Consider the following 25,920-nt stretch of genomic DNA (forward strand, 5'->3'; position numbering starts at 1 on the left):
ATAACATAAATGGAACTATGGAAATTATGTTGTGACTAAAAAAATACAAAATAAATCAAAACTGTGTAATATTTTAGCATCTTCAAAGTAGTCAACCTTTGCTAGAATTTGCAGACATGTACTCTTGACATTTTCTCAACCACCTTCTTGAGGTATCACCCTGGGATGCTTTTTAAACAGTATTGAAGGAGTTCCCATCTATGTTGGGCACTTATTAGCTGCTTTTCTTTATTATTTGGTCTAAGTCATCAATTTCAAAAACTTTTTTTTTAATTTTTTTTTATTACATTTTAGTTTTATAATGAAATAAATTAATATGGTGGCACAATTATATTTTTGTCTACAAAACTAATTTCAAACATTTAAGCATACACTTTCAGATCAAAAGATTTTTAAGATCATGAGAAACATTTCAGGCAAGTGTTTCAAAACTTTTGACGGGTAGTGTATATATATATGCTCTATTTAATATATATATTAAAAAATACAAGTGTACAGACTTAAACAAAAATATTAAAATAAGAATGTATTTATTGATCTATTAATCTCAAAATCTATTAATAAGGGCTTTTGATTACGGAATTTGCTTCGGTGAGTGTGAAATTTGGCAAACATCAGTAAAAGGTTGATAATAAAATACTAATTTACTTTTGTTTTGCCAATGCTATAAAAACCAAACAATACAACCTTAAACAACATAGAAAGATCCAAAAGCAAATTTTCGTTAATAAAATTAAAAAAGTCTATTCAAAATAATTATGTAAAAGGACAATCCCAAAAGATGTGATGTGCAGATTAATTTGGGGCATCACAGTGTGTCTCTATATCTATTTGAAACCTTTTTAAATATAATTTGGCAGGGTAAAATCTATGCAATAACTCAAACGATACTTTCTTTACTTTATTAGTTAGGCCTATCATGTATTTAAGAGGCAATGACCACACTTTTTCCAATCAATGTTATTTACAAAGTTCTCCCAATATAACACCTCATATTGTATTGCCATTAGTTCTTTTTGAAAAAAGAGACCTTATTCCAAAATTACGTGATGAAGGACGTGATAAAACGCACAGTTTCCCAACCGGGTAAAGAACAACCTTTAGTCAATTTGTTTATGGGATTTCTTCCCGTTGCAGTTACACATATTTGACCAGCAGATGTCTCCAGTGTGCAATGTTTCGAGAGTTTCAAGACAGAGAATCGCCGAAATAATTATATGTTTTCATTTTATATTTGAATTTAAAAGTGATGTTTTTGTAGCCGATGGTTTTACATATTTTATTCAGTCCGCAAAATGCAGCACTGACGCGGACCTGCAGACTTCCGCCATCCAATACGTCAAAAGCAGCGTGATAGCGTCACGCGAAGACGCCTGATCACGTAACGCGCAGGGAGCGCACTATCTAGCGAAGCACTGCAGGTGCGACAGCTGTTGTGCGGTGATGATGTAATGTTGCTACGGATGGCGGTGTGTGCCAGGCTCTGCGGAGTGGGTCAGTCGCGGCGGTGCAGGCGGCGGCAGAGGCACAGCCAGGCGGATCAAGAGAGCGACTCTGAGATGGACATGGACGAGGAGAAGGAGGAGGAGAGGGTCGTGGGCAAAATGAAAGACGACCCTGATGGCAGCAGCTGTCACAAGACCTGCGGTGCGGGGCCTAGCGGAGCCGGTGCTAGTGGGGTCACTGGACTCGGATGCAGAGGCTCGGGCTCGGCCTGTACGGGGCCACCCCGTCCGCAGACACTGCTGGATTTACCACCGGAGCTTTTAGTTGAGATCTTCGCTTCTTTACCCGGCACGGCGCTGCCGAATCTGGCGCTGGTGTGCAAGAAATTCAGGCAGATCCTGAACACGGAAACAATCTGGAGAAGAAGATGTACAGAGGGTAATGTCTGCAAACAGCAACTGTTTCTGATTATTGGCTCATATACAGTATATACACCATATATTTGCACATATGGAAATGTAAGATTTGTATTTAGAAGGAAAGCGGCCGGGGTTTTAGTGCTGACTTCTTGAACAAGCCTTATCAAGCGCCGTAACGTCAGACGCGAGATGTGTCTCAAAACTTAGTGTGCTTCCTACATAGGCAACCATTTTGACTAGTGCGTATAACAAAGGCTGTCTAGTTAGGCAGCTCACTATGTTTTGAGAAACAGCGGCAATGTTTTGGTAAAGGTTTCTGGTGATTCTCATTATCACGAAACCCGTCTAGAAAATGTTTCTGTTCATATTTAACCCCAAACCAATATTAAAATATGAAATTATATGTTAGATAAAGAAAATGAAGCCTACATTTAGAACCATTAAGATTTTTTTGCATTGTGACACTATTTTTAGGACTCTTAAGCACATTTTACCCTCAGTTCTCATTACTGTAACGCGTCAGAACATTTTACTTTTACTATTCTCATTGTTATCAAAGAGGATGCTAATTACCATCACAAAGTCATTTTTCATTGAAAGACAGTAAAAAAAAAATGCTGTTGTAAAAGAATCATACTACTACTACTACTAATAATAATAATAATAAATCATATTTTCACATTGCGGTAATGAGAATTGTGGGGTTTAAATGTGCATAACTGTCATGAATATAATATCTAAATGTAAAAAAATCCCTAAATTAGGTTTTGTTTTTTATATGCCTAAAATAGTTTCTTTTGGAGTAAAAATACACTCCCCAATTGTCATTACTGTAACGCATCCTGACATTTTACGTTTGCCATTCCCATTGTTTTCACTGATTCCCATTATCGAAACACAGACATTTTTACTTTATTACAGTAAAGAAAATATGCTGTTATACAATAATTTTTAAAATTATAATCACACTGTGGTCATGAGAAAATCATAATGGCCATCTTCTTTTGCATTGCGGTTATGAGAATTATGAGAAAGTAAAATGTGTGGAACTGTCATAAATAGTAATATCATAATGTTAAAAACCTTAATGGCCCCTTAAAAATAGGCTTTATTTTCTACATGCAAAACATTATATTTGTTCCTATTGAGCTTAACCCCCCCAGCTCTAATTATTGTAACGTACACTGCCTGGCCAAAAAGTCGCATACTCTGATATGTCGTTGGACCACCTTTAGCTTTAAAGGTGCATTCAGTAATTCTAATCCAATACACTTTTTGTCAAATTCTTCAAATATCTCCTCACAGTCTGCTAGCTGTCTGTTCTGTGGGTGGGCTGAAAAAAAAATCTAGGATTTGTACACAGCCCTGGCTTTGTAAATGGGACAAAAACAAAGTGGATCAGACCGATCCACTCAACACTACTCCAGCCAATCAGCAACGGGGGTGGTTCTTGCACGTGCACAGGATGGGGGGTGGGGGCAGAGCGAGAGGGAAATTCATTAGAAGAGCAATGGCAAATCTGGCTGATGTGAACTTTCTAAACTCCACGGAGGACAAATGGCTGAGAATCAGACCAAGAGAAAAAGGTCAGACGAATATAAACTAAAAAAGAAGGATCATGATAAAGTCGACGGCTAGGAGCCGCGTCAACATCAGTGAGGCTTTTCAGCAGTGGAGAGACCTCAGAGAGGTAAAAGGCTTGAAGACGGATGCAGAAGTTGCTCTTTTTCTTCTCGATAGGTGGGTAACATATATTTTGCTATGTTTCACAGAACCCATATATTCTGTTGTTGTGATGTTAGATTTAATAACAGGAGAGTTGCGAATGTCTGGAGCTAGTATGCATAAAACCGTCTCGCTTGCATGAATTTGGGGGGCGGAGCTTCCAAAGGAGCACTGAAGGGAGGGGTGTATTTGTTTTGGCAGTTGAATTTGAATATCAACAGTGTTTCTCAGGAATCGCTGAGTGCACCTTTAATTACGGCGCATATTCTTCGTGGCATTGTTTCGACAACCTTATGCAATGTCACGACATTGAGAGTTGCATTAATTTATTCCCAAGATCTTGTTTTGATGACGGGAGTGTTGAACCACTCCGTAAAGTCTTCTCCAGCACATCCCAAAGACTTTCAATGGGGTAAAGGTCAGGACTCTGTGGTGGCCAATTTATGTGTGAAAATGATTCCTCATGCTTCCTGAACCACTCTTTCACAATTTGAGCCTGATGAATCTTGGCATTGTCGTCCTGGAATATGCCCGTGCTGTCAGAGAAGATAAAATCCATTGATGGGATAACCTGGTCATTCAGTACATTCAGGTGGTCAGCTGACTTCATTCTAAAAGGGTAAATCTAGACTCATCAGACCACATGACCTTTTTCCATTGCTCTACAGTCTAATCTTTATGCTCCCTAGCAAACTGAAGTTGTTTTTTCCGATTAGCCTCACTAACAAGTGGCTTTCTTGTGGCCACACAGCTGTTTAGTCCCAATCCTGTAAGTTCTTGTCGCATTGTGCGTGTGAAAATGCTCTTACTTTCACTATTAAACATAGACGTGAGTTCTACTGTCGATTTTTTTTCTGACCACATTTCTTCTGCAAAGCTGATGGTTCACCACTGTCCTTCCAGGTTTTAATAATGTGTTGGACAGTTCTTAACCCAATTCCAGTGATTTCAGCAATCTTCTGATTTGTTTTCTTTGCTTGATGCAGGCCAATAATTTGCCCCTTTTGAAACAGAGTAATGTATTTTCCACGACCACGGGATACATCTTCTGACATGGTTGTTTAAGAAATGAGAAGCTACACACTGCATCATTTAGGGTTAAAAGTATTGTTGCCAGCTGAAACATATTAATCACTGCAATAATGATTCAATCATAGGCTCTTAAGTATCTGCTTATTTAAATCCAAATGGTGACTCTTTTTGGCCAGGCAGTTTATCTGGACATTTTGCTTTTGCCATTTCCACTGTTTTCATTACCATAACAGTAAAAAAAGATGCTGTTGTACAATTAGTTTTTAAATTACAATAATTTAATTTAATGTTTTTCACATTGAGGTAATGACAATATCATAATGACTAGGACTCGATAAAAATATCGATTTTCCGATGCATTGTGATCTCGATTTGAACGATCTCGATATCACTCAGGAGTGTTGTACATTGGCTAAGAATTTCAGCATCCTTTCACTGCGTGATGAGAGTAAAATTTTGAGTTGACTCATACCGTGAAATGTGTGTCCAAAGACGAGATCCACGCAATCCATTTGTCAATGAATAGTGTCTCTTTTAATATCCTTTCTGTTCTTTACAGTTTGTTGATAAAAAAAACAACAAAGCATAAACATTTAATTTAATTATGAATTGCAGGGTTGAGGTAAAGAAGCCATTCGAGTCCTCTCTCGTTAATATGCGCTCATTTACAGATGCTCTTGACAAAACTGCAGATTTTCTTAAAGAGACAGTACCGATTCTTAGCACTTGTTCTACAAATCAATGTAAATACTTTTAAATAGTACAATTTATGCAATTAAATAAAAATAAAAAATAAAATGTGCAATATAAAATCACATTTATTGATTGAATAGATGGATTTGTACATTTTATAAAGCTAAAATGTGACCAAAATAATGCAGTCTAATTTGTGAAATTAATATTTTCGTAATGTACCTTGTTAGAAGGTTTCCTGAAAGAATTATTGGATTAGTTGGGAGAGAATTGTTAGCCTGTGAAACGGAATCGAATCGGGAAATCTGAATGAATACCCTGTCCTAATAATGGATCTTTCTTTCCATTGCGGTAATGCGAATTCGTAAAACGTGCTTCATTTTCTATATGCAAAATATGATTTCTTATTTTTTTTCTTTCAATTTTGGAGTAGAATAGGACATTTTCTTGACAGGTTTTGTGAGAATCACCCTTTAATTCTCAGAAGCACTGGTAAAATTAATTTCATTTAAAATGTACATGTGATTAGGGCCGTGCCGATACAACCAACTATCGATATATTGTGATACTTTTTCTCATGATATTGTATCGATACTTTAGATCCATGTATCGATATTTATATTAAACTATTTGTGTATTCATATCATGTAAACACGCAACAAAATTGGCACACAGTTACTTCCAAATCAATTTAATTAGCTCACCAAGAGACAAAAACATGATGTTTCATGATCAGTATATACCCAAATTAATTGGAATAGAAACTGGAATTGATTCGTAATCGAATCAAATTATGACATTGTTATGTATTGCAGTATATCGAATCATGACGTGTATTGCAATACATATCACATTGCAGCCCTGCCAATGTATTACTATGAATTGAGATATGTAATTTGGAGGTAATTGTGCATAACTTGCCAAACCATCAGTTCAGTTGTGTTAAACTAAAGACATTTTAAGTGATCCCTTGAGGTCACTGTTATTTTTCTTTTCTCAGTTCCTACAATTAATACACAACCATAAGTTCAGCATGGCCTAGTGCCTCTGAAACACTAGAATTTATTTAATTTACTAGGATTAAATAAAAGGTTATGAAATATTTTAATCTAGCCAAAATCACTTTATTTAAATAATTTAATAAAGAAATGGTCTCAAGAAGTCATTTAAACCTCTAGTTGAATTGAATAGAACAAAGTAAAACAGTAGAAATATACTGTAAATCTAGAGTATAATTATAAAATGGATAGATACATAGATGGTTTGGCTCTAGACTTGTATTAAAATGTTGTTTAGCTTAAAACTTAGCACAAAAGAACATATTCTGTCACCCTGAAAACCCTAATAAGTTCATTGCACTCATTTGAGTAAAACCGTTCCCTCAATTCCATTGAGTAATGTGGTCTCCCAAAACTTGAGTATTTAAGTTAAGTTAACTTGGTTTTCAAGTAGAGTGAACTTATCTATAAGTTGAGTCTACATGCAAGTAGACTTAACTCAGATTTGAATTTAAATGTTGTTTCTACTGTTGTACATTTGAATTGAATTGATTCAATTTTAGATCAAACAACAGCACAGCTCAAATAAAGATAACTGATTCTAGGTCAGTTAATAAATCATTCTTTACAGATATGCATATATGCACTTCAGCTGCACATGCACAAAGAGAACTGAGATAGTGTGATCAGGGTCCAACTTGAACAGAGGGGACACAGATCACACCAAACAACTATTTGCAACAAAGCATAAATAATGCATCAAAAGAGCTAAAACATCTATTAATTCTTAATAACAATTATTTAAATTCCCCAATCTGTTCCCTCTGACCAAGGAAACATAATTCAACAGCAAGGGATTGTGGGTATTCCCCATAGCCTCAATTTTGTACTCAGTAGTGAGTTATGAACACTTCAAATCTTAAGTCTATGGATTTTTAAGAAAAATAAGTTCAGTGAACTTACATATTTGAGTTATGAGTCCAAAACTTGACATTTCAAGTAATACTTAACTAATGCAACTTGATTTTTACATTAATGACAACTTTAGGGTTTGCAGTGCTGAATTGCAATTTACTAAATAGTAAGCTAGATTAAGTACTTTCTTTAAACTGTATTGTATAATTGCATTTTGTCATTAGATGTTTTCTCCTTGCAGAATTTGGTATGAAAGATGACCTACGCAAGATGGAGATTGTGGGCATGTCAAGCCGAGAACTATATGTCAAACGTAAGTAACACTACTGTAACCTCAACAGTTAGTTTTTAAGTTATAAACACATACACATGTAAAAGCATGTGAATAAATATATTACTTCATAAAAATGTTTTGAATTTATTTGACTTATTCCAAGCCTTTGTCTTCATGCAGAATGTTTTTAAAAAGCTCCTCCGGCAAATCAATACATATGCATCTAGATCTTGGTCTCTGTTTAAACGCCATTTAGACTTGAATCTGTTTGGTAGTTCAATGCCATCACATCACCACCATTAAATATCATTCACATCATTTGTCATGTACTCATGATGCTTTATACACTCATATTAGCTCTCCATGACACTCTATGGTCAATTACACCCACTTTATATAGTTTATTTTGTATGTAGAGGAAATCAGGTGTTTACATTGTTGGTTTGAACCAAGATATATCAACAGGGGTTGGCAACCTTTTTAACATGAAGTGCCACTTTTTATTTTTTAATATTAATCATGTTTGCTGGGTTGAAAACCTTAAAGATTGATAGCAGTTATTTCTCATTTATATCAAGAATTATATCAAACAGAACAAATAGTGGGTTATCATCCTCTTAACCATGGACATGTTTACTTGCACGACTCACTGAAAGTACTGTTCTGTCTAAATTGATCTGCAGGTCTTGATCAGCATTGGACCACACAAATGTCTGCGTTGCCAAACAAAAAATGGGGTTTTGCTTCCCATTCAGCTCATTACTAAATAGAAAAGTCTATGTGACCATGAGGAAAGATTACTGCAAGAGATGGTTTGGCATGCAGGTGCAAGGGACTTCAACATTTAAAAAATAAATATACAATGTTCCTCTCTCGCACTATTGCCCGCAAGGTTGCTGACCCCTGAGTTCAAATATCTTACCTAATGGGATGTTTCAGCAGCTTTGACTAGTGTTATGGAAAGGTTAGGAACACTAGTCAACGTAAATAATATTAATGGAATATATGTATGGCATTATTATTCGATACAATTTCTCACAATGTTAGTAGAAAAGATCTTAGTACAACATTGTTCTTACTTCCTTACAATAGATTTTGTTACATTTTTTTCTGAGAGTGAAAACTGATAAATGATTTGGCAAATAATGTTTTCTGGAGGTTTTCATATTCTATGAAATGTTACGCTAAGCTTTAAAAAAAAAGTTCTACTCGTGTTAAGAAAACGGGACTAACGTAATGTTTGGAAAACGTTTTAATAACAAACATTTGTTAGCTGGGATGCTAGTTTCCTATGAAGTGTACTGGTATTTGATTAAGGCACCAATGCAAAAATAAAAAATAAGAATTTAGTGTGATTTTAGTGTGTATTTTAACATTAAATGAATATTATCCTCTGATGAGGCAGATTTACATTTAATCATTTAGTAGACACTTTTATCCATAGCGACTTACAAATGAGGAACAAGCAATTTGTCATACAAAGTTCAACAACAGTGTTGTACTGCCAAGCTCTCAAGGTGGCTGGAGTAGTATAGGTGCTAGCGCAGAAGAAAGAGACAGAAGTATTTTGTGTGTGTGTGTGTACAGTAAGTGCAAGTTAAGTTCAATAGTAAGTGCAATTAGTTTGGATTGGTTAAGTGCTCATAGTAATGAACAGCAATATTGACCTATGTGCAGCATGGAGACTTAAAGGGATAGTTCACCCAAAAATACAAATTCAGTCATTGTTTATTCACCCCTGTGTTGCTATAACCCCATATGACTCAAAGGGAGAAATTGTGAAAAATAAATTATGATCAGTGATGTCATACAATGGCAGTCTATGGTGACCACCTCTTCAAGCTTCAAAAGAACACAAAAGTATAATTCAGAAGTCTAACAAATTATTGTATGCGACGCGTGTCTTGTTCTGAAGGAATACGATAAGGTTTGGTAAGAAACAAACCGAAATCGAATCTATTATTTAGCAAAAATCTTCACCAACTGTTGATCTCTTGTGCGCGTTCATGAGACAAACTGCACACAAGCTTTAAAGATCCTTGCACGAGAGCAGAGCGTTGCAGCTGCTCTCGAGGTGGGGCGTTAAAGCGAAAACTCGTTTTCAATTCAACAGGACCACCAGCAATACTAACAACAGAAAACAAAACATGGCTGCACACAAACCAGAGAATAGAACTTACAAAACATGTATGAAGAGTTTGAAGTCAAAAAATAGATTAATTTCTTTGTCCAGAAATAGAGAGAAAGGCGGAGGGAGCGGGAATATCTGTTACCTCTTCTCCACCTGTACCTGTGTGTGTTTGACAGACCTTCACCTGAAGAGACCTCCGCGAAAACAGTCGGTAGGTGTAACATTCTCGGCCAAAAACAAGTTTTAACCAGCAAGTGAGATACTGGCTTCAATATAATGTTATCAGAAAGATTTTGGACCGGTGACAGTTCATAGCGGATGGGACTCGAGGCACGACGCCAAATAAAGAAACAAAGTAATCGAAAGAATGTCCCGTCACTCGTCGCAGCTGCTTAGGACAAAAACTCTGATTAACATGGAAAAGATAACTTTTATTGCATGTCATTTGGTGTCTGGTTAGGACACAGTGTGACTGTAGCTAACTTCAGCCCCATCTCTCTGTTTGATTGAGGACTCTGTTTCAAACAAATAAGGCTGGGCATAGAAATGCATCTATTTTTCAACCTCAAACTATTCAGACATGTTTTGTAAGTTCTGTTCTCTGGTTTGTGTGCAGCCATGTTGTGTTTTCTGTTGTTAATATTGCTAGTGGTCCTGTTGAAGCAAAACAAGTTTTCTCATGAACACCCCACCCAGGGTTCCCACGCTCCTTGAAAGTCCTTGAAAATACTTACATTTTAGACACAGATTCAAGGCCTGGAAAGTTGTGAAAATAGAAAGTGCTTGAATTAGGACTGAACAATTAATCAAAATTCAAATAAAATCACGATGTGCGATTATCAAACTGCAAAGGCGATTGAATTAAAGAATGTGCATGCGCTGCTTCACGTACTGTATGTGCACAGCTCTGTTCTCTGTTACACATACTCGGTACTACTGCTCCCTATATGCATATTATGAAGTCTGCATGGGGCACCATCTCCCTAGGGAGGTACCAAAAACTCCACCGGCTGCCCTTCCTCGCACATTATGCATTATTCAAGGACCCGATAGCAGTTGCGGAACACAGAATATCGCCTCGTGCTGACAGGGCAGGATTGCAAGTATTGCGCACCATTTTATTTATTCCCGCAAGTTCCATGTTCATACTGTAATGCAGGAATTTTTGTCTTTCTATCTTAATTCCAGAATCAGCTCTACTGTGTCACTCTCCCGCATACACAGACCTGCTGCATTCCCAGCTCATTGGATGCTTGAGTTTAGTTTGAGCGCACAGTGAGCTAAGGAAGTGCATTGTCACATAGTTGTTGAACTTAAAGATGTAAAAACAAAATGTTGTCTCTGCGAGCGAGAGATGCAATAAAACTATCGTTACTTTTCATAATTACAGTGCAAGCACATGACATTGGAGCGATCTAGTTGCTTCTTCATATCTTGTCACCTTTAACAAGAAAGAAAGAATTTTTGCTATTTATTTGTGTAAAGTTTTACTCAGCTGGAGAGTGAAGAGAAACCCTTAAAACAGTCTTCGCTGCCTTGAGAATTAGTTGATTTTAATATATGTAGGCCTATGTTCTGATTTACATAATATAAATAATATAATATTCTAAATATCTTATCTATCTTAAATAGAGCCTGACTGATATGGGATCTTTGAGACTGATACCGATATAGTGGCTGATATAGTTAATTTTTGAGCTGGAATGAAAACAGACATTTTCTATGTGGATTTTTCACCGATTTTGCACCGATATGACTATGCAAAGGTACTCAGAAGGCTGCTTTCTTAAACTAATATTTTTATCAAAGAATATTTTACATTTATTATTATACATTGTCAGCAAATTCTAGAAATGAACACGGAGAAAATAAAGAATAAATAAAAATACAATAAATAGCTAAATAAACATCAGTAGTACTGTTTAGTATCAGTCAGTTGCTGACCATTTAAATAAAGAATAAATAAACATACAATAAATAGCTAAATAAACATCAGTAGTACTGTTTAGTATCAGTCAAATGCTGACTATTTTAATACTGCCAGTCAGTTGGGGCAACAAGAAGCATTTATGCCTGCCGAGTCAAGAGATAAACAGCAGCAGCGGTGTTACACCCTATTCTGCTATACAAGTTCAGGGGGAACTTTCAACGGTGGAAAACCAGACTTTTAAATATTACATTTTGTAAATGCAATGACTGGAATTGTTCGGTTGAAGGGGGTACCAAACTGCGAATCCTGAACAAAACAGTTTGGTGAATACATGTTTACACATTAGCTTCCACTGAGCTGACAAGGTATGAAAGTAGCTACGTGGTTAGCTAGTTAGCTATAAGCTCATTGTCAAGGAGAGTAAAAGATGGACATTGTTTATTTACTTTCCAGCATTGCGTCTCACCAACTAGGTAACAACGTAGCGTGAAATCAACACTCAACAGATACAATCCACCACCGCACTGTTGTCTGTTGAGCTGCAAAAAGTTGCTCTGATGTTTACCTTTCAATCTGCCATGTTACTGACTGCACTGACAAACTATAGCTGGCTAACATAGCAAACAGATGTGATAAACATGAGTAACATGGTTGTCAGGGACAGGGTTAACATTATATTAGTTATATTGAAAAGGGAAATAATGGGGTCATTGTTTATTAACTTTCCAGTATGTATTTCACAAACTAGTTAGCAACTTACTGTGAAGACGCCGCTTACCACCACTGACAGCTCAGCTCTGTAAACAATGGAGTCGGAGCATGCTCTGCTGGACAAGCTACGCTATGACACCAATTCTAAATCACCCCAAGCATTGTATTCTGCATTAAATGTTCTGCAAAAAAGTTTTCATATCTGCGCCTATCGGAAAACATATATACGCCGATACTGATAAATCGGTCGGTCACTAATCTAATTAAATTAAATATACATACAGTGCATCCGGAAAGTATTCACAGCGCTTCACTTTTTCAACATTTTGTTATCTTACAGCCTTATTCCAAAATGGATTAAATTCATTATTTTCCTCAAAATTCTACAAACAATACCCCATAATGACAACATGAAAGAAGTTTGTTTGAAATCTTGCAAATTTATTAAAAATAAAAAAACGAAAAAAATCACATGTACATAAGTATTCACAGCCTTTGCCATGACACTCAAAATTGAGCTCAGGTGCATCCTGTTTCCACTGATCATCCTTGAGATGTTTCTACAACTTGATTGGAGTCCACCTGTGGTAAATTCAGTTGATTGGACATGATTTGGAAAGGCACACACCTGTCTATATAAGGTCCCACAGTTAACAGTGCATGTCAGAGCACAAACCAAGCCATGAAGTCCAAGGACTTGTCTGTAGACCTCCGAGACAGGATTGTATCGAAGCACAGATCTGGGGAAGGGTACAGAAAAATGTCTGCAGCATTGAAGGTCCCAATGAGCACAGTGGCCTCCATCATCCGTAAATGGAAGAAGTTTGGAACCACAAGGACTCTTCCTAGAGCTGGCCGCCTGGCCAAACTGAGCAATCGGGGGAGAAGGGCCTTAGTCAGGGAGGTGACCAAGAACCCGATTGTCACTCTGACAGAGCTCCAGCATTTCTCTGTGGAGGGAGAACCTTCCAGAAGAACAACCATCTCTGCAGCACTCCACCAATCAGGCCTGTATGGTAGAGTGGCCAGACGGAAGCCACTCCTCAGTAAAAGGCACATGACAGCCCGCCTGGAGTTTGCCAAAAGGCACCTGAAGGACTCTCAGACCATTAGAAACAAAATTCTCTGGTCTGATGAAACAAAGATTGAAACAGCATCATGCTATGGGGATTTTTTTCAGCAGCAGGAACTGGGAGACTAGTCAGGATCGAGGGAAAGATGAATGCAGCAATGTACAGAGACATCCTTGATGAAAACCTGTTCCAGAGCGCTCTGGACCTCAGACTGAGGCGAAGGTTCATCTTCCAACAGGACAACGACCCTAAGCACACAGCCAAGATAACAAAGGAGTGGCTCCGGGACAACTCTGTGAATGTCCTTGAGTGGCCCAGCCAGAGCCCAGACTTGAACCCGATTGAACATCTCTGGAGAGATCTGAAAATGGCTGTGCACCGACACTCCCCATCCAACCTGATGGAGCTTGAGAGGTCCTGCAAAGAAGAATGGGATAATCTGCCCAAAAATAGGTGTGCCAAGCTTGTAGCATCATACTCAAAAAGACTTGAGGCTGCAATTGGTGCCAAAGGTGCTTCAACAAAGTATTGAGCAAAGGCTGTGAATACTTATGTACATGTGATTTTTTGTTAATTTTTTTTTTTTTATTTTTAATAAATTTGCAAAGATTTCAAACAAACTTCTTTCACATTGTCATTATGGGGTATTTGTAGAATTTTGAGGAAAATAATGAATTTAATCCATTTTGGAATAAGGCTGTAACATAACAAAATGTGGAAAAAGTGAAGCGCTGTGAATACTTTCCGGATGCACTGTATCTATTTTATATACTACATAACTGATTTAGCAGCAAGGTCCCCTCTTTCAGGATTTCATCTGTTAATTTTCAGTGCATTTTGTCAACTGTAAACTGGTTAGCTGACTTGAACTCTTAAATATATTTTTGACCCAAAAATGAAAATTCTGTCATCACTTACAGTACTGTGCAAAAGTCTTAGGCACATACGATGTTTCACAAAAGCATTTGTCTTAAGATGGTTATTTATATCTTCAGCTTTAGTGTGTCAATAGGAAATATAAATGTTAGACTCCCAAACATGACTTTTGCGTATAGAAAAATTAGAATAGAAGAACAGGGAACCCTGCAATGGATGTCATGGCCCCACAAAGCCCCCCACTGAACATCGTGTCTGTCTGAGGTTACATAAAGAGACCGAAGCAATTGAGACAGTCTAAATAGATAGAAGAACTGTGGTGAATTCTCCAAGAAGCTTGGAACATCCTATCTGCCAACAACCAAGAAAAACTGTGTCCAGGTGTACCTAGGAGAATTGGTGCTGTTTTGAAGGTGGTCACACCTAATATTGATTTAGCTTTTTTGTATACTGGACTTTGTATGACATTAAATGATAAATGAAAACTATTTATTTCATTATGTTTGAAGATATCCTCACTATGCAAAATTTTTCACAAGTGCCTAAAACATTTGCACAGTAATGTATTACTCGCCTTCATGTTTTTGTAATAAACCCATATGACATTCTTTCATCTGTGGAATTTAAAAGATGTTAGGCAAATGTTGGTCGTGGTCACCATTCACTTTCATTGTATGGAAAAAAGATGAATGAAAGTGAATGGTGACTGGGATTAAAATTCCTCCTAACATCTACATTGTGTTCCACAGAAGAGATAAATTTACAAGGGCTTTGAGGAATCATGTGTCATCCATTCTCTTGAAGGTAGGTCAGGACTACAGGCAGGGCAATATAGCACTCTCTACTTACGCAGCCATGCACTTGTAATCCGGGTAGTTTGTGGTTGGGTGTTGTCCTGCTGGAAAACCACTTCTAAATGCACGTGAACTCTGATCCCTCAGACGTCACTGTCTTAAAAAACGTCATTCGTCTTTAATGGATATCATGACATGCGATCGGAAATAACCAAAATAACACCATTCGCTGTTGCATCCACAGATGCAAGTTACGGCTTTACTATGCAAAGCAGAAACCTTTCCAGAACCGCCGCAGACTTCTGGGCTCGGTCACATCTGAGATGGAAAGTAGAACAGTGGAATTGTGTTTGGTGGTCTGATGTGTCCACATTTCAAATAGTTTTATAGGCCAAAGAGGAAAAGGACCATCCAAGCTGTTATCAGCATCAGATCCAAATGTCAGTGTCTGTATGGGCCAAGGGTGTGTCAGTGCCCATGGCATGGGTAACTTGCACATCTATGAGGGCACCATTAATGCAGAAAGAAATGTACTCATTTTGGAGCAACATATGCTTCCACTCAGACTCTTTTCCAGGGACATCCCTGCATTTTCTAGCAGGACAGCACCAAACAGAATACTGCCCAGATTACAAGTGCATGGCTGCATAGGCAGAGAGAGCAGGTGCTTGAATGGCCTTCCTGCAGTCATGAGCTGTCTGCAATTGAGAATGTTTGGTGCATTATGAAGTACACAATACTGCATAGGAGGCCTCATAAAATTGCTCAGTTGAAGACCTGCATAATGGATGATTGGGGGAAAATAGGCTTTTATCACACTTCTGCGTTTCTCGCTTCCGGGGGTGGCCCTCGCAGGGTAAACTTACTTCCGGCATCAACAACGGCCATTGAAACGTAAGCAAGATCTGCTGAAATCAAAGTCCTCATACAAATTAAATAGCGTGTAAATGTGTGATCTGACTTTATGCTTTGTTGGCAACTCTACAGAGCTCTAATTAACAATCTGACAGCATTAAAGAAGGCATAATGCGACTGAATCCAGCATATTCACAGATATTTCACTGAATCCAGAGACATTCAAGCTGCTACTGGTCATAGACTACACCGGTAATAAATAACTATAATAAGATAAATTAGATAATAAATTCTCATCGTTGTTCTCCGTGTCTGTTTGGGTCGGCTATGCATTATTGCAAGTAAAACAGCACGTGTGCTGAGAAAATAATCGGAAGCCAGCTCCACTCTCTCACACACCTGTGCAGCTCCAGAATGAGAAGCAGGGCCGGGAAAATCACATCTGATCGCTCGCACCATGGACACTTTGTAAACAGAGACACTGCTGTCATCTTTCGATCTGATATTTAATCTCATTCACATGCTCCTGACATCATCATAAAACTGAGTGTGGTAAAGTTAATGTGTGACATTCCGGATAATATTCATTAAACTCTGTGTATTTCACACCATGAAGCCGAACCAACTCATTTGATTTTTAATTTTTTTAAATTTTATTATTACCAACAATCATCCATGCGATTATCTAATCAGCCAATCGTGTGGCAGAAGTGAAATCATGCAGATATGGGTCAGGAGCTTCAGTTAATGTTCACAAAAATGTGACCTCAATGATTCGGATCGTGGTGTGATTGTTGGTGCCAGATGGGCTGGTTTGAGTATTTCTGTAACTGCTGATCTACTGGGATTTTCACACAAAACAGTCTCTAGAGTTTACTCAGAATGGTGCCAAAAACAAAAAACATACAGTGAGCGGCAGTTCTGTGGATGGAAATGCCTTGGTGATGAGAGAGGTCAACAGAGAATGGACAGACTGGTTCGAACTGACAAAGTCTACGGTAACTCAGATAACCGCTCTGTACAATGGTGGTGAGAAGAACATCGTCTCAGAATGCTATTCTGAGATCCGGGTTGGTGCAGTTTTGGTCGACCTACACAATATTAGGGAGCTGGTGATGAAACCACACTAGTGCTTCATTTGAGCATATAAGCTCAAAAGAGATGGCAGCCTGAGTAGCCAAATAAGTTGGGAAAATATGCAAAATAATTTCTGTGTACATTATATTGTGACTCGTTGGAAAACAGACTATACAGAAGAGGTAAAAAGCGTTATTCGAGGCAAATGTATACTAAAGTTATAGCTGCAAAGCCGTAGCGGAAGTAGCTTTCCCTGCGGTGACGTAGTTTCTGATTCATGTGAAAATGGCTAATTCTGGATGCTAAACATAACAAACTTGTGTCGTCAGTGCGCAAACACTTTATTAGTGTTCTTAGACAAAGTGGTGATTTTACACAGTGGTAAAAACTTGACTGTCCCAACTTTTTTAGAGTCTTGCTGGGAAACAAGTGACTGTAGAGAAGAGCTGTAATATAGGCTGTATACTTAAAAAAAAAAAAAAAAAAAAAAAAAAAAACTAAGAATAAATGTTGTCATAAAGGGGAGCTGGTGTTCCATGGAAGCAAATCTTGCATGTTAGAGCTTCTAAAAAGGAAACACCCCAGTGTTATTTTCTTTTACCTCTACTGTATCCTTTAAAGTTCTATCAGTAAGAAGCAGGACATGTAAAGAAGTACACATTCTGAAAGTGGCAATTCTCTGTGGGGTCAGATTTGCTTTTATGAGTTAGAGTAAAATCAATTTAACAAAAAGGTGAGAGATGTTAAGCTTATTGTACACTGCAAAAAGTTCTTTATTAGTTTTAGGTGAGTTTTTAACTTGTTTTTCCATAAGAATATCCAAAACAAGGGACATTTACTTGAGGAGCTACACTGAACATTTAAAAAAAAAAAAAATGAAAAAATGGATACATTAAAAAGTGATATTGATAGTACTGACAAATTGTTACCAATAATAGTTCTATTGAGCTTAAAGTTAACCTCACACATCGAATATTACAGAATGTTTGATTTATTATCTAAGAGGCCTTCATTATGATGTATGCTTAAACGTGATTTTAATAGGTGCTTGAAAAAGTCCTTAAAAGTCATTAAATCTGGTGTTCATAAAAGAGTGGGAACCCTGCCCACCTTGCGAGTGGCTTCAGCGCTCTGCTCTCGTGCAAGGAAAACTCATGTGCAGTCCGTCTCATGAACGCACACAGGAGATCTACGGACGGTCAAGAGTTTCACTTAATAAAACGTTAGATTTCGGTTTGTTTCTCACCAAACCATACAATACAATAATTTATTACAAGAGTCCCATACAATAATTTATTAGACTTCTGAATTTTACTTTTGTGTCCTTTTGAAGCTTGAAGATGTAGTCACCATAAACTGCCATTGGATGACATCACTGAGCACAATTTTGTTTCACAATTTCTCCCTTTGTGTTAAGAAAAAGAATTAAAGTCATATATGGTAATAACACAGGGGTGAGTAAACAATGACTGAATTTTCATTTTTGGCTGAACTAATCTGTTGTAAACATTTATCAGATATTAATTAAATGATTCGTTGAAGAAGAAATTTCAGTCGATTCATTGAAACAGACAGCTTGAACCAATTTACATAATCAAACTTACCAACTCTTATCGCCATTTTTGATATTGCCATTTTTTCTTATGTCGTAACTCTTATTCGTGAGACATAAGACAAGGAAGGATCCTGAAACTAGTCATGACTCTCTTTAGGATACTTAATGGCCCAACAAAAAGCATATTAAAATCTCGTGAAATTTCACGATCTTGCTTAATTTTACATTGCTACCAAAATCATCGCAAATATATGATGAATATTTGATGTATCACCCAGCCCTTACTAGCACACACAGTGTCTTTTGCTTCTCTTATCTTCCTGTGGCACACTCACCTGCGTACCCCTCCAGGTGTGAACCCGCAGGTGAAGTCGGGACGCTTTATGAAGCTCCTCCCTGATTATGAGCATATGGACTATCGGGACGTGTACGCACACTGTATGTACTGGCCATGTGTGAAGGCTTTGTGGTGGTGGAAACACATCACTGTCTGTGAAAGGTGTTGGCTAAAAATGGTTTTGCTGCTGATCTGAGACAGTTTCACTTTAAAGGGGTCAAATCACAAGGAATCACACTGGACTGTGAAAATGTACTGTAACTTTCCGAACTCAAAACTTCCTCCCCAGTCCAAAAAGAGCGGTTTGATTATAAGCTGTAAGACCTTCTCATTCCGAACTCATGCAGCTTTCTGATGTCAGCAAGATATTAACACATGGCCATCCATATTTACACGTCAACCGTTCTGCAAAATGGTTATGACATTACTAAAATTATAAGTGGAACTCAGGGGGAAACAAAATTATTATAAAGAAATCTATGGTTTGAGCCTTATATAATGGATTAAGGTTGAATCCCATATAGTATACTTACTTCTACTATGTACTAAAAGTGCATACTGTACTTCGCTGGTAATGTGAAAGTACAGTACATGCTTTTGTGGATCAGTTAAGTCTACCACTACATGAAAATTGCATCTTGATGCTACAGACCCCAATAGCTAAATGCATTACTTTTGTTACATTATTAATTTATCTAGCTAACTTAACTACCGTAATGGAATGTTCCATGTTTAATACAAGTTAAGCTCTATTAACACCATTTGCGATATTCTGTTTATTACCATACAAAAAACGGCTTGTCCCTCAATTTGTAAAAATAAGCAAAAATCGTATTTACAGTACCACAGAAGTATATGGGGTAAGACGTGGCACCATAAATAAACATCAAAGTACGCTGTTTCAACTATTTAAGTTTAAAAACATAGCATGAGTCTAGTTTGATAAAATCTCTTGTTGACCTTGTCTGTGCAAAGTTATATCCAATTGTTCAACTCCTGTCATGACCATGCAAAGTCGGAAAACGTGGTAACTTTTGAATACCAAGAAGGGACTGTTTACATATAGCATACATTTAAAAACAGCTGTGATACACATGTATATCAGTTTTGTCCTCGCATTTCTTGGCTGGAAAATTCAAAAGAGGTCCTCTTCTGTTAAGCCTAAAAAAACACCAGGAATAACGTTCCATTCTGGCATCTTTGGCATATTTTTTTCAACAAACTCTATTAGGACGGATAGTATGCAAATAGTACACACTCTTCAGGGTGGATAGTATGCAATTTGGGATGCAGCTTTGGTTTGATTTGGCAGGAGAGTGTGAAACTGATCTGAGAGCAGCATGAGACCAAATTCTGTCGAGCTCTGCGCACGCCTGGGTGTCCTGCATGTGTGTGTGATGGACACTGGATGGCAAGGGGTGCAAAAGATTGCAGCTATGTTAACATCAACTGACTGTGTGAGATCATTCATGTTTAATTATTACAGGTGACACAACTACATTAAGAAATCCAACAAGGATACGTATGATCCCCTCTAACTGTCAGAATTATTATTTTGTTCATAATATAAGTTGTTGCATGGCAAATATGTGGCATATACTCACACACTCAACATGAATTCATGCACCATGCAGCCTTATGATATTCTCATCCCATCTAACATTTCTTCTGAGTTTATGTTATGCATGCTGTTTGCTACTTTGTGACGTTTTTAAGTCTGTATGTTTTAAACTTGTTTTCCAGTGCTATATCCATATAGACACATCCTTGGTCTCTGGCAGCCTGATATAGGGCCCTATGGAGGACTACTGAATGTGGTGGTAAGATCCTGCATTATAAACAAAAAACTTAACTATAACCATAGGTTAATCCCAGTTTTCATAATTCGAGTATGAAAATGCTAATGGGACCGCAACATACTTTGATGCGGATGGGCAAGTAATTTTGAGTTTGCCTACCATGCCAATAGCATAGTTAAGTTAGTAACAACGATACTAACTTAATTAACTACATTTTTCAGTAACTTGAGATTAGCTCAGCTTTTTTCGATTCATGATTTATAAGCCCTGTGATCTTTTATATATCATCTAATTGTTCTACATTTAAAAAAAACATATATTGTCGTGTATATTTTGTCTGTTGTTTCACTCTTTCCTGCTTTGCTCTAATCATTTCAGGTTGATGGGCTATTCATTATAGGCTGGATGTATTTACCTCCCCATGATCCCCGTGTGGAGGACCCCATGCGTAGACGGCCTCTATTCCGCATTCATATGTGGGAGAAAAATAAAGCTACAATAGAATGTATGTACGGCCATAAGGGCCCTCATAAAGGAGACATTCAGGTAAATGCCCTGAGCATACTATTTAAAACTTCCAATCGTATTATAGTATATATAACTTCCATAACCATTCTTCATCTTAGTGATGTGATAGTTTGTATGTGCAAAGCACTTCTGTTTTAGAGCTGCAATACTGTATATTTGACAAAATTCCATTATTGAGTGAGTACATAAAAAAATCTGTTCAAAAGTCTGTTCTTACCATCACAACGGTAAGCCAACAGTAAAGATTTAGGGGGCTTTCACACTTTGTTCAGTTGTTTCCTCCTCCTCCCACTCCCCGTGCTGGTCTGTGTTCACATCATTTTATTTGGGTCCTAACCACGGGTCCGATTACGTCATCAACGTGCGTACAAGCGGCAGCTGTTTGACTCCATAATGCAGTCAGACTATTAAATGCGTAGCTGTATATGTGTGTAAATATGTGGGTGGGTATTTGAATATGCCTGCAGAGGGTATAATTTTAATGGATCATATTTGTTTGTTTTTTTCTATGCTGTTTTATGTGATGTGCTGGTGTCTATATTGTATATGGTGAAGCCGAAGACAAATTTCCACATTGTGGACAACAAAGTCAATGAAAAACTTTACATGCACAGAACGACACTCGTCTTTGTCTCCCGCGGATGCACTGAATGTGCAATGATGTGATGAATATTAGCATTTATCTGCCACGAGCCTGCTGATGTGTTGCAAGAGATGTGAGAAGCTCTCTGAAGAGGATTTTTTGGGACACAAGCAGGTAGGAGAAACGCATTATACCATAATAATTGTGATCACGAGCCTGCAAAGATGCTAATTATTCGTCATCAGAAGCGGTTCACTTCAGCGATTTGGTAGGATTGCATTCATATCAGCAGCGAACTGTACCAGAGTTCACATGAACCATACCCCAGACCACCTTTTCAAGCAGACCTGGGTGCGCGCCCGAGTTCGAAAAAATAGCATTCACATTATCCAAACGAACCGAACTTTGACGTCATTCGACCCCGGGTGCCACCAAAAGTGCTAGTGTGAGAGCACCCTTAAATGTTGAGCTGTCGGGTCGTTCTACGTTTTCCAGTAAAGTTATTGTAACATGTTAACTAATATTCATGTCCTCTGATTATTTTAAAACATTGCTGCCATTTCAAGGGTTCGTAAGTGTGTGTGTGTGTGTGTGTGTGCGCGCGCCACTTTTTCTAATTTATTTTACCTCAGTCACAGAAAGCACAAGTTGTTGTCTCTTTCCACTGCCCTTTTAGCAGATAGTCTGTTTAAACAGAGCCACTATAGGTACAAAGTAGTAACTAGGGGTGAGTAAAAATATCGATTTCCTCCTTTTACTCTATGCACAACTCTCCACTACAGTGAGAGATTGCATTTGCAAACAAATTCACACTTTGCGACTGAGGGGCCGTTTACACGACAACGTTTTCAACTAAAAACTGAAAACTTTTTATGCGTTTTGGCTGTTCGTTTAGACGACAACAGTGTTTTGGGGGCTGAAAACGCAATATTTTGAAAATGGGTTTCAAAGTACAAGTTTTTGAAAACGATGCAGTTATCGTCTCCGTGTAAACATACAAAAATGCAAATTTGTGAAAACGGTAACGTCATGCACACGCGTATTACGTGTTCAGTCTATAGGCATGCGCAAGTACTTCAAAACAACGCGTGAGACATTCAAAACTAGAGCCCGACCGTTATGGGATTTTTGAGACCGATACCGATTTTAGAGAAAAATCAGAAAATTCGCCGATTACCGATATGGTGGCCGACCATTTTCTATGTGGATTTTTCACCGATTTTGCACCGATATGACTATACAAAGGTACTCAGAAGGCTGCTTTCTTAAATATTTTTATCAAAGAATATTTGACATCATTATTATACATTGTCAACAAATTCTAGAAATGAACACTGAGAAAATAAATAAAAATACAATAAATAGCTTAAACATCAGTACTGTATGTTCAGTATCAGTCAATTGCTGACCATTTAAATAAAGAATAAATAAAAATTAAATAAATAGCTAAATAAACATCAGTACTGTTTAGTATCAGTCAAATGCTGACCATTAAAATAAAGAATAAATAAAAATAAATTAAATAGCTAAATAAACATCAGTACTGTTTAGTATCAGACAAATGCTGACCATTAAAATAAATAAAAATAAAATAAATAGCTAAATAAACATCAGTATTACTGTTTAGTATCAGTCAAATGCTGACTATATTAATACTGCCGAGTCAAGAGATAAACAGCAGCAGCAGTGTTACACCGTATTCTTTTAAACAAGTTCATGGGAGACTTTCAATGGTGGAAAACCAGACTTTTAAATATTACATTTTATAAATGCAATGACTGGAATTGTTCGGTTGAAGGGGGTACCAAACTGCAAATCCTGAACAAAACAGTTTGGTGAATACATGTTTACACATTAGCTTCCACTCAGCTGACAACAATGAAAGCAGCTCCGTGGTTAGCTAGTTAGCTATAAGCTTGTCACGGACAGTAAAAGATGGACGTTGTTTATTTTACTTTCCAGCATTGCAACTCACCAACTAGGTAACAACATAGCATGAAATCAACACTCATCAGACACAATCCACCACCGCACCGTTGTCTGCTGAGCTGCAAAAAGATGCTCTGATGTTTACCTTTCAATCTGCTACATTACTGACTGCACCATCTATAGCTGGCTAACAGCAAACAGACATGAGTGACATGGTTGTCAGGGACAAGGTTAATGTTATATTAGTTATATTGAAAAGGGGAAATAATGGGGTCATTGTTTATTAAGTTTCCAGTGTGTATTTCACAAACTAGTTAGCAACTTAGCGACGCACAGCTCAACTCCGCCCTGTCTGCAGAGCCACCGTCAGCTCTGTAAACAATGGAGTCGGAGCGTGCTCAGCTGGACAAACTAAAGCATTGTTTTCTGCATTATATGTTCTGAAAAAAGTTTTCATATCGGCGATTATCTGTAAAATATACGCCAATACTGATATATCGGTGAAGGCTAATATCGGCCGATAATATCGGCTGGCCGATATATCGGTCGGGCACTATTCAAAACTACAGTGGTGGACTACAGGGCTGTGTTTGTGCTTCTCAAGATTTTGAGTTTATTGACGCTTCTCCAGTAAAGTAATTGTAGTAATAAAGCAACATCATCGTCCGTCCAGACAAAATTGCTCGATGCTTCGCTATCTTCATTGTTTGTATTCACTGCTCTGTGGAAGAATGCTTATGTGCAAGTGACATCGCCAACTACTGGCCTGGCATGCATAATACAGCGTTTTTAGTCGTTTTCGCAGATGCGTGTGAACGGGGATCGTTTTGACAACGTTGTCATCTGTACGCGAAACATTTCAAAAAGCAAAGGGAAAAACTTTTCCATTTTTAGTACATCGTTGTCATGTAAACGTACCCTAAAATGTATATATTTGGCAAATGGCTGGTAAGTGTTTACATTTCACTCTCCAGTAATTGTGTAGTATAGTGATGGAGTATTCAGCAGCGAGAAAAGTTGTTCTGTGTTATGTGTGTCCAAAGATGAGATCTACGCTACCCATTTGACATTGAATAATGTCTCTTTTAATACCCTTTCTTTTCTCTACACTCTGTTGTTGATCAAAAAACAACAAAAAAAGAAACATTTAATTCTAATCATGCATGGCACAGATGAGATAAAACCATTCGAGTTCTCTCTCTTGGGCTCATTAACAGACAATCTTTACAGAACTGCCGGTTTCCTTAAAGAGACAGTACCAGTTTTAGCATGTGTTCAAAAAATCAATGTTAATACTTGTAAATAGTACAAATTATGCAATTAAGCAAAAATAATATATGCAATATACTATCATATTTAATGATTGAATACATGGATTTGTTCATTTTTAAAAAGCCAACATGTGACAAAATAATTAAAAGCTAATAATATGTAATATGTATATTTTCATAATGTACCTAGTTAGAAGGTTCCCTGTATAATTATCAGCATTAGCTTGGAGAGAATTTCTTTCATATGTAAGCAAAAGGGACACTATCACTAAAATGTACCCATATGAATCGGAATCAAATCGAAAGCTTGTAACTCGGAATCTAATCGAATTGTGAAATCTGTATCAATACCCAGCCCTAGTAGTTCCCCATGAATGTATACTCATCTCAAATTGTTTATGTACCCATTTCATAGCACAGTAATGTACGTATTAATTTTAGCGTGTAACCATCTCTTTATTATAACTTTTATGATAATCTGCATATTATTTTTATATTCAATAAAGTATATTTCATCCCCATCATTATTGAATCCTTGTTTCATGTTTTTATTTTTATTAGTTTTATTGTGTGCAGTGCATAGACCTATTATTGTAATATTACAGTTCACTTGCATTGTTCACTGAGGCTGTAAATTGTAACATACAAATAATTAAGTGTCTTAAGTGTTGTATCAGCCATATCATGAGTTTCATCTCTTAAATTTGGGATATATGTTGTACAAACAATACAAACATTAATGTGTGGTGGATAAAACACTTGTTCATATCTCGGTTATAAGTGTTTAATGGAATGACATAATATCAAGGTGAAAATAGCACATCATGCAGGTGAATATCTCTGTGTAATCCCAGGCAAAGTCCAGGTAACCCAAAACAATGAGATTCATCCGTTTACTGATGTAAAATGTTCTTCCACAAGTTATTTGCAACTTTAGGTTGAACCTCAGATGTTGCTAGAGACCCAAAG

The 25,920-nt window shown here is 37.3% G+C and overlaps 1 protein-coding gene across 2 annotated transcripts in view; it reads left to right on the forward strand.

Moving 5' to 3' along the window:
- Positions 1 to 1,253: 1,253 nt before the first annotated feature.
- LOC127435566 (F-box only protein 31-like) overlaps positions 1,254 to 25,920 on the forward strand; it is a 30,829-nt gene continuing 6,162 nt past the window's right edge. The window contains exons 1-4 of one of the 2 annotated variants that reach the window (XM_051689113.1): positions 1,254 to 1,884; positions 7,470 to 7,541; positions 20,585 to 20,661; positions 21,019 to 21,186. In XM_051689113.1, coding sequence (XP_051545073.1) covers positions 1,452 to 1,884; positions 7,470 to 7,541; positions 20,585 to 20,661; positions 21,019 to 21,186 — 750 coding nt within the window. In that variant the 5' untranslated portion in view covers positions 1,254 to 1,451. Of the gene's footprint in view, positions 1,885 to 3,354; positions 3,606 to 7,469; positions 7,542 to 20,584; positions 20,662 to 21,018; positions 21,187 to 25,920 lie in introns of those variants that run through there. The other variant, XM_051689114.1, reaches the window with a different exon arrangement.

The sequence above is a fragment of the Myxocyprinus asiaticus genome, chromosome 46 (genome assembly GCF_019703515.2).
Source record: "Myxocyprinus asiaticus isolate MX2 ecotype Aquarium Trade chromosome 46, UBuf_Myxa_2, whole genome shotgun sequence".
NCBI lineage: Eukaryota > Metazoa > Chordata > Actinopteri > Cypriniformes > Catostomidae > Myxocyprinus > Myxocyprinus asiaticus.